Raw genomic sequence first — 10461 nt, forward strand, 5'->3', positions numbered from 1 at the left:
GGTGTGTGAGGCAGCATTTGAAGACTTGTAAGGGTGTGTGAGGCAGTATTTGAAGACTTGTAAGGGTGTGTGTGAGGCAGTATTTGAAGACTTGTAAGGTGTGTGTGAAGCTTGTAATGTGAAGACTTGTATTTGGAGACTTGTAAGGGTGTGTGAGGCAGTATTTGAAAACTTGTAAGGGTGTGTGAGGAAATATTTGAAGACTTGTAAGGGTGTGGTGTATTGAGGCAGCATTTTGAGACTTGTAGAGTCAGGGTGTGTGAGGCAGTATTTGGAGACTTGTAAGGGTGTGTGAGGCAGTGTGTGAGGCAGTATTTGAAGACTTGTAAGGGTGTGTGTCGCAGTATTTGAAGACTTGTAAGGGTGTGTGAGGAAATATTTGAAGACGGGTAAGGGTGGTGGGTGAGGCTGTATTTAAAGACTTGTAAGGGTGGGTGAGGCAGTATTTGAAGACTTGTAAGGGTGTGTGAGGACATATTTGAAGACGGGTAAGGGTGGTGGGTGAGGCTGTATTTAAAGACTTGTAAGGGTGGTTGGTGAGGCAGTATTTGAAGACGGGTAAGGGTAGGTGAGGCAGTATTGGAAGACGGGTAAGGGTGGTGGGTGAGGCAGTGTTTGAAGGCGGGTAAGGGTGGTGGGTGAGGCTGTATTTAGAGACGGGTAAGGGTAGGTTAGGCAGTATTTGAAGACGGGTAAGGGTAGGTGAGGCAGTATTTGAAGACGGGTAAGGGTGGTGGGTGAGGCTGTATTTGAAGACGTGTAAGATGGGTTAGGCTGTATTTTTCAAGAGATGGGGTATGGATTACTGGGGGAAATGATGTGTATGGATATTCATATTGAGACAAGAGGTTCACGATGGAGTTAGGTGTGAGACAGTATCAGGGGTAGGTGTATAGAGGGATGGAGAGGGTTCATCCAGTGTAACACCAGGGAAAGGTGTAAGAAGACGTTAGCATATATCAGTAGACTACCCAGCCGTATGACTGCCTTAGCCTTTTTATGTAGTTACAGTAGTCGGGGGAGCGTTAGAAAAAATCCAGCATCAGAGACATCAGTGTGAACAGGACATATACTTCCAGAACAGTTGACCAAACATATCTGTCCAAATATCTGTAAAATATAAAATCCAAGCTCCACAATAAGCTGAATGTGCTTTGGACTGATATTGGAGCTCTGTCAACTTAACCACTGGCTATTTGGATGAAACACACATACAACATGGCAGATAAAAGTAATGGATGCTCGAAGAATATCTATTTCACTTTCTTTCCTGTATCCAACATTTTTGCTTCATGCACATTTTCCCATGAGCAAGGCAGGTCGTTACAAAAGTAATTGTGATGACTCCAATGCTTCATGTTACAGGTATTGGCTTCGGACTGGCGTGCTCTCCATCTATAGTTGCTGTAGAGCGTTACTTCATCCATGGGCGATTCCAGGCGTTGAGCGTCGTGGTCGGTGGGGTGGGGGCAGGCATCATCACCTTCCCCATCATCATCAGACACATGCTGGACATGTTTGCGTGGAGGGGAACTCTCCTCCTCCTGGGCGGGGTGTCGCTCAACCTGTGCGTGTGTGGTGCCCTGCTCAAGCCTCTACCTGGGAAGAAGGAGGTGCGCCTCCTGCCCCTCCTGTCGTGCCTCCCCCTCCGACACCCTCTGTTTCATGGCATGTGCATCGCCAACCTCTTCTGGAGCTTCGGCTCCACCATCATCTACATGTATTTGCCATCCTATGCAATATCGCAAGGAACGGATTTCGAGAGCTCCACGTTCCTCGTGGCTTGTGTCGGCATGGCTAGCTTCACCAGCAGGATGATATTCGCATTTATGGGCCACAACAGCACGCTTGATGACGTGACGTCGGTGTTGTGCCCCGTAGGACTAGGCGTGGTTGTCACCGGCATCTGCCCACTATTGTTCAAAGACTTCACGGGTCAGATCGGGTACACGTTACTATTCGGCTTCTACAGCGGATATTGGACAACATTCCTCTCTCAAGCATCCCGGGAGCTTCTCGGCCCGGAATATATTGCCATGGGCAACGGGTACCTGTGTTTCATGATAGCCTTGGGCTGCCTTACCGGAGGACCAGCGGCAGGTACGACTATTAATCTCCCCATGTGTCTTCCTGTGTGGCTATGCGAACACGAGTTAAGGATTTTATACGTTGTGTGTAGATGCAGTGTCCCCCGTGGATTATTTACAGACCGCCACCATATAGCTAGAATATTGCTGAGTGCGGCGTTAAACAACCAACAAATAATAGTTCCAATGTCAGTTGTATACCCTTTGATAGGGTTGTTTTAGTCTGATCTTACCATGATATCTTTAGGGGTTTACGATGACTAAATTCGCGTCATGTTAACATAATGATGGGGAATGTGAATGGCATTTTGCACCACATGATCTGTGAATAAATTAAAAAATGAATGCTTTACGAAATCATGAACGCATATCAATCAGTAGTGTGGAGATGAGGCAAAGGTTCGTGTGATTTCCTCAGGAGGCGTTCTTGCCATATGACCTCGCCCTAAGCCCTATGTCCGTAGGAGATGTAGGAGACGAACAGTACAAATATATTGTAAAATTGGCATCTGGGATCATGGATGTCCTCACCGTTTTGTTTGTTTCAAAAATGTGAAAATTGGCTTTATTGTGCATTGTCCTATCAGAGACCCGTCGCGCAATGTCTTACAACCAACGCATAAGATTTGTTTTTTCTGACAAGCAGTATTCATGGTATGTCGTCATTGCTAAAAGTAGTTTAGCACGTTGTGATTTGCCATGGCAACAAGAAATACACGTTGCTGGTTGCCATGGTAACAAGACACTAAATGTAGTAGGTCATCATTGTAAAAATGGGTGCACGTGGTAGCTCGTCATGGAAGCGAGCAGTACACGGTTTAGGTCGTTATGGTACTTGGCTGTACACGTGGGTGGTCGTCATGGTGACCAGCGCTATACTAAAGTGAAAGGGGTGTGTGTGTAATGAATGGATCTCAGTATTTGTCAATGTTTGATGTCAAAGCAGGTGCACCCATGTCTGAAGATTATATATACTGACCCATCACTTGGCATGTTTTGTAGATTGACACTGATGTTTATCTGTGCAGGTTTGCTGATTCAGCTAGAAATGGAATACAAGTACGCCTTCTACCTAGCAGGTACAGTACCAGACCAACCCTGATTACCTCCACTTCACACACTGCCTTCACACACTGCCAGTCTTTCTCTGAAGATTGTTCATGGAAAATACATATGAAAATGAATATACTATGCAAAATAGATAGAAAAGAAAAACCCGGGTTTGAATTGGTCTTCAGCAACCCATGTTTGTCCTAACAGGCGAATAAGGGGATCGGGTGGTAAGGCTCGCTGGTTTGGGTGACACATGTCATCGTACCCCAATTGCGTAGATCGATGCTCATGCTGTTGATCACTGGATTGTCTGGTCCAGTCTCGATTATATAACCACATGGCTGGAATACTGTTTTACACGACAAACAAACACGAAACCAAACATAGCAAGGAAAAACGATTAAGTGGAATCAGGTTAGATACTGGTATTTGTATCACAACAGTCCACAACTAACTGGCTTCTTTCTCTCTTTTCTTCTTTTTTCTTATGTTTGTGTGTGTGTGTGTGTGTGTGTGCGTGCGTGCATGCGTGAGAAACAACCGACCGTCGGGTGTATAAAGCACAACTAACTGTAGTTCGTATGTAGAAACGCCCTGTCATATCTGTCTATGGCCGACTTGTTTGCATCTTGTTCTACTCACCCCAGGGGCGTGTCTGCTGTGGAGCTCTGTCATCATGGTGCTGTTCAAGATCAAGCGTTGTGTGGTGGCCAACAAGCCCCTCACTGACCACAAGGTGCCCCTCATGGAGGGCGAGGAGGACTACAAGGACACAGAGAAGACTCCGCCGGCGGCAGATGACATCGTTGTGTGGGTAGCACGAGATCTTTAAATATGTTCCCGACACCAGGGTCACCTTTGTCTTGTTCTCGGGATTGTTAGAACCTTATAAGATGACAGCTTGTTATTTATGTTCTTCATGTTTGACTGTGTTAGGATTGTTTAGCCATCCACGCCCGTTTCCCTCAATCAGTAATTGATCAGGCGGGTAAATAAATAAATAAATAATTATTCAACTTCATACATGTTTAAAGTAAAGCACATATGTAATCGATCTATTCGCTATAGTGCAGTAACGAATTTATGACCCATGTTTTTAAAAAGATCAATCTGACCTGGAACTTGTTTTTAACTTGGTAGGAGTATTTGTTAATTTTAATCTGTATTATTTATCACATCGGGGCCATAAATGTTCCATGGCAGTGGGAATAATTAACAATTAATTTAGGACCGGTGGGAGATGGGGAACGTCCAAACTACTACCACTTAAAGAATACGGGCAGCGCATGGGATAAGCTATTACTTGTGGACATGTGTACATAGGTTTGTAAGACTGAGATCTGTCTAGGCCACTGAGAGATCATGATGGTAGTAGCTCGTGGGATCTGGGCACACTATGCACACACCCTTCTCTCTCTATCTGCTACTTAGTATGGCGGGGGATGTCTCCCCTACTGATCTATTCCATGGGGTGACACATACATTGCCCTCCACTCTTTACTATGTATTTTAAAACTTCTTCAGTTTAATGCAATTTGTCCCTTCACAATGTCCAGAAATTCATGTTGTTCGAAATAACCTGCCCGCCAACTTGGTGCCTGAGTGGCCACTTGTATAACACATGACAAGCATCAGTGAAGATTTATGGAAATATTTCTATTTGGGGGAAATAGTAATCATCAAGCCGTATACTTTATGCCGAAACCGTATTCTGTCCCAAGAATGTAAGAGATAAGTCATTTTTGCCTGAAAGACGCTTTAAATAATCATTTATTATCAGAATTGTCACCTAAACAGTAAGATTTAAGCAATTTCTCTTCCTTCCAGACATGCTGTGGTAACCTCGGTATGAGTTAACATCAACAACATTACCAAATAGACTGTTCCGTTTGGAAAAAGGCTCCGAGTTAGAGACCGAATGGAAGGTGCCAAGTTTCTTTTGGTGATTGTGCCACGTGTGGAGACTCCTGGCTGTGCTGGCTGCAGCGGACTCTGTGTGGAGCTGCCGTCGACACTGCATGTATATGTGGCACAATCCAGATTATTTCTCAAGCCGTTTCAATGGCGACATTTTACATCTTTGTTCCTAGCCTACTCCACGCTGGATGGAGAATACACGTTTTTTCTTTACGCCGTGTTGAATACATGACGTAAATCACTATGCAAGCCGGTCTCTGGCCCCCTTGGCAGATGGGATTCGGCCAATGTAGATATGTGTGAGTGGATTTGGAACGAGGTTCAGTAGGTGCCATTTGTGTGGGTGTGACTGTCCATCTGCCTAGTTCATTGTCAGCTACGTGTCAAGAAATACAACTGGACCAATTATTATTATTATTTTGTTTAACATATTTACTTAATCTCTAAATGGGGCCGAGATGAAACGTGATTGTTGTTGTCTCTTTTTTAAAATGACAAGGGCAGTCCTGGGCCAACCACCATTGATATTACTTTGAATGCTTTCAGTAAAACTATGTATGTTATGTTGCCTTCAATGAAGCAAGCACTGGTTTGAAATACATACACATTGAGACACGATTTCCTAATATTCTGTTCAATTCGGCAAAGTTAAAACAAGAAACACGTTGGTCTGGCGTTTATGAGGTATGTTGGAAAGTGTGAAACTACAACCGGAGATTATTAACGATTTACCAATGGCATTGTTCCTACAGTATTCTGGTTCATATGGATATTTCTGTTGGAATCCATTGTTGATTATGACTTATGAGGACACATGTCTGTTGCTGTCTATAGTTGATTAAGACTTGTGTGAACAAATGTCTGTAGCAGTCTGTTGTTGATTTGTGTGGACAAAGTCAACACCGTTACCAGTCTGATGTTTTACACGACAGCATCTGCGTCGAGAAGACCCCTTGTCATTCCTGAATACCTGCCCTGCATCTGTTCAGTCTTGGTCAACCACTATATGCCTTTGTTATTTTTAGATATACTGTCTGCTCCACAACTAATCTATAACAATGATGAACTTTCATAAACCCTTGTCAATATTCCCCCAAGTTTGGGTGAACGCTGATGGATCTAATGTATACATTCATTTAAGAACGGGACTCTTATTGTCAATTTGGTTATCAAAGGGAGGTAATCAGTCCGTTTTTGTCAGGTACGTACGATCAGACATCAGACACTATGCACAAACAATGCAGGATAGCTGCGAGTTATCCACTTATTTATTATGATACGTCAATAGTTCATGTAAATACAATATACGATATTATAGACAAGCAGTTTTGTTTATACTTTAGATAGTGGCATATTTTTCATCTACTGTCTCGTCAAGTGTTGCATTCTCAAAGACATTTTTCAAGAAATAGTGGAACTTACATCGACCGCGGCCTTAACTAGAGCATACGTTCATGTATAAAGAGGGCGTACTTTTCAGTCACAAAATGCGATATTGCAGCAACAGAAAGATAATAATAGTGAGTTTACGTATGTCAACAATGTTACTTAGGATGACATGTTTGAAGTGTGCCCTGTTGATAAGTACCCGGATGTAGTAAGTGTTTGAACATGTAAAAGTAAAATGTGTTGCCAGCAGTGCACCAATGGTACAACGGCGCCATAGGTTCCAATAATGTCTCCCCACCGCCATAGTGTAATCCTCGGGACAGACTCGGATCCTTCCAAGCTGCTGTTTATAACGAGGCAGTCTGTGAGTGACAATCAAAGAAGTCTATCTTCAACAAACAGGTCGCATGGACATAGTTGTAAAGTGGGTCTTGAGGTACATCCCTTGCTGTTGCTTTCCACGCTCCCAACACCCACTGAATCTACTAACTGCGTACGGTCTCAAAGAACCGTATGTCCCAGTTTCAAAGTAGGGCCAGATAGTGCGGGACTGGTCAAGCATCAAGAGTATCCCGTCAGCACAATTCCTCAGGTCGCCGATATACATCTTGACTAGTTACAGGTCGCCGATATACATCTTGACTAGTTACAGGTCGCCACTATACATCTTGACTAGTTACAGGTCGCCGATATACGGCTTGACCATGTACAGGTTGCCGAGATGTTGATTGTCCATTTTCAGCCCGCCTAGGTATAGCTCGACTTACTACACGTTACTGAGGTACAGACTGACTGTGTACAGCTTGTCGACATAGTTTCACATATAAGAGGTTGCTGACAGGGAGCTCGACCACGAGGGGTCGATGAAAAATATAGCATGGCAGTGTGCGGTTGGCAAGAAATAGCTCGACTACGTACATTCTGCTAACATATTGCATGGTTATGTTCAGGTTGCCGAGGTACAGGTTGACTGTACACATATTGCCAGGATATAGCTCCGCCATATATGGATCGCCGACGTATTGGTTAATACTGTCTGCAGACACTGGAAGCAGATTCCGACATAGAGTACAGCTGGCTGTGCACACCGTATGCTCACCATCTCCTGTCCCCATCGTTCACAGTATACCAAATGTTGTCTATATATTAATAAGACTCAAGTGTGAAGTACTTATACCATGTAGTATTTTGTTGTGTTATCAGTCCATACAATTCCTGCGTCTGGTCCAGCCGGCTGTAGTTAGTCATGTTCTGATGTTCTGATGGTGGAAGATCTGAACACAGTCGATGGAGGCCTTTGAGGTCACGAGTTCAGTAGGGTAGATGAGGTAAGCCCAGAAACTGTTGCTGTGTAGATACTACAATGGAACTGGACGCGAGGAATTTACAATGGAAACAATTTATACTTGGGTAATGTAACGGATCGGTTTGGTATGTACGTCACTCTTAAAGAATGGTGTCTTCCTTCTTGCACGAATTCTCATTGTCACGCACGAGACACGTCGCGCGGGTAACGATGTCCATGTAGATGTAGGTCTTGTGACCCGGGCCACTCCGAGGTGACGGCCGCTGCTGGTATGCTGTAGTTAGGTGACTGAGATTCCGCTGTACATAGAGTGGTGGTGACGTGTATGAGTGTCAAGGGATATACGTGACTGTATATAGTTTCTTCATGTTTGAGATTATCTGTCATTTGGGACATTAATAAAACAAGTTGGTATTTGTCAATGAGTTGTTGTTGTTGTTTGGCGATATGAACACGGCAACGATCATGTGGACGGAATGGATTAGAAAAGTAAGACAAGGTGTAACATAACAAGCAAAAGAATATGTTGGCTTAGTCTGTCATACAGACCCTTGCAGCAAATATATCCAAGAAAGCCCTCGCAAATGTAGCAAGTCTAGATTTCCACAGCTTCTAAAAATGAAGAAAGTCTCGGGGCTCCTTTTCACTATATTTTATTTTTTTAAACCATGAGCTTTTTGCTGTAAAACATGTTCATTTCAGAGACTAGTTGTTAGCCTAATGTTGGCAGTGTTCTGACGGGTATAAACATCTAGAAACACGAATGTAATCAGTAAGTAAGCGTAAGCTCTTTCTAATGATCCAAAGACAGTAGATAGTGGTATTTCTGGGTGAAACTGAACAAAATGTTGGGTGTGGCATTTTTCATTGTGTGTGGAATAATAAAGGAAATTTCTGGCAGGTCAGTCTCTTCAGGAGCGTTTGGTATGATTGATATATTTCCTTATGTAAAGTCACTTTAAGTGACTTGGATACAAAGCTGTTTACAAATTTAATTTACAAAGTAATCCTGTCATCCCAGGTGAAATATCTGTTTTACAGGATATTGCAGTTGTCATAAATGGTTCCAAAAGATATTTATTATACATTGCTTTCTCCCAAAATAACATCAAATCACTGCTGAAATGGTAAAACGACACTGTCAAACTCCAAGTCTTGACTGGCCAAATGTTAATATCTAACCTTTCAAGACTACACAAGACACAAAATTACGATGGTTCTAATATAGACTGCTGCATAGAGTAATACCTACAAATGTATACTTATTCACAATAAGTAGGACAGAGAGTTCATTGTGCAGTTTTTGTAGTACAATATCTTATATCTTTTAGGAGTGTCATTTTTTGGAATAATTTACGTCAGTGAATACAAAAAAGCTGTGTTCATATTTGCAACATGACTTTGGGTGCATAACTAATTTTTGGGAATGTGGGAAAATATTGTCACTGATCGTGTTTTTTCTGTTAACGCTCTCTGTCTGTATTTATTAATGTAAATTTATAAAAAACTTGAAACCATCACAAAGGAATATTCAAAAACAGATATATAACAGAAAAGCATCTTTTTGTGGATAGACGGGAACAGAAGGAATTGCATACACAATGAGCATTCTGACACTGTTTGAAGCTTCCTAGTTAAACGTATTATTATGTGCCAGATCTTTAAAAAATTACTTTAAGATTGTACTAGCCCAGTCATATCTGTCTTTAATTGATATTACTAGATTATTGTTTTCCCCATCAATTTCCCCTTTGAATATAATATGAAAGGATGTATGAAAGGTGTAAAAACTTACAAGAGTCCCACGGTCAAACCTCTTCTATTTATAATATTAATCTCAGAACCTGTTCACAACTATTGTTAATCTCGAATATTAAATCTTTTACTATGAAGTATGTTGTTGTAACTATTGTATCAATATCATCATATGAGTTTATGAAGTCCAGCAGCAAGAGGCATGCATTTCCCCTGCATGTACAATGTATGTCTCATATCGTAGCAGGACTCAGGTCATAAATAATGCTAAGAATGAAAATAAAATATAATAATGACGCAAAGCGATTTATCCACAAGTCACTGAAGTATCAAAATCAAAGCTGAGCCGATACCCATGTGCATTTCTGGTGTGTTCGGGCACTAGGCTGGGGTCCTGAAACGGTTCTGTGTCTGGCAGTCATATTTCAGAGCTGATCTCTATTCTGACAAGCGGCCATGAACATAATAGTATTTGTGCGCCATTGTCTTTGAATTTCTTCAATTGATTTGCCAGCAAGACTTCGGTCTTCATGTTGGTTTTGAGAAATTTAGGGTCTTTTGAGCAGAACGGGTAATAGATACATGAACTGAAAGGTACCAGATATTTCGTAGAATTTATAATGCCTGATTATCTGATGGAAGATTGAATATTTGACTCCAGAAAGAAAGCAATAAAATATTGGCAATATTGGTATGATCTGTATGGAAGAAATGCCAACACTGTTAATTTGGTTAAAAAGCAGTTCAGTGGATAATTATTGTCCTAGTACAACACATGATGAGATAAGACCGGACCTCGCTGTACATGTCTGCATTTGCCATTTGAAATTTAAGGAGGTGTTTGACATCTGGTGTATGACACCCTCCACCCTTGTCCACATACCACCAGTGAACCTGCGGATACGTTCCCCAGGCAATCGCCGCCACCCCTCGAGCAATGCTGCCTCCAATTCA

General features: G+C 42.2%; 1 protein-coding gene across 3 annotated transcripts in view; it reads left to right on the forward strand.

Moving 5' to 3' along the window:
- Positions 1-8174, forward strand: part of LOC124285630 (monocarboxylate transporter 12-like) — a 36085-nt gene extending 27911 nt beyond the window's left edge. For 2 of the 3 annotated variants that reach the window (XM_046721891.1, XM_046721892.1), the window contains exons 4-7: positions 1366-2100; positions 3116-3166; positions 3788-3950; positions 4968-8174. In XM_046721891.1, the coding sequence (XP_046577847.1) occupies positions 1366-2100; positions 3116-3166; positions 3788-3950; positions 4968-4992 (974 nt within the window). In that variant the 3' untranslated portion in view covers positions 4993-8174. The remainder of the gene's footprint in view (positions 1-1365; positions 2101-3115; positions 3167-3787; positions 3951-4967) is intronic. The other variant, XR_006900855.1, reaches the window with a different exon arrangement.
- Positions 8175-10461: the final 2287 nt, after the last annotated feature.

Source organism: Haliotis rubra, unplaced genomic scaffold (assembly GCF_003918875.1).
Source record: "Haliotis rubra isolate DU_JTF1 unplaced genomic scaffold, ASM391887v1 Scf365, whole genome shotgun sequence".
NCBI lineage: Eukaryota > Metazoa > Mollusca > Gastropoda > Lepetellida > Haliotidae > Haliotis > Haliotis rubra.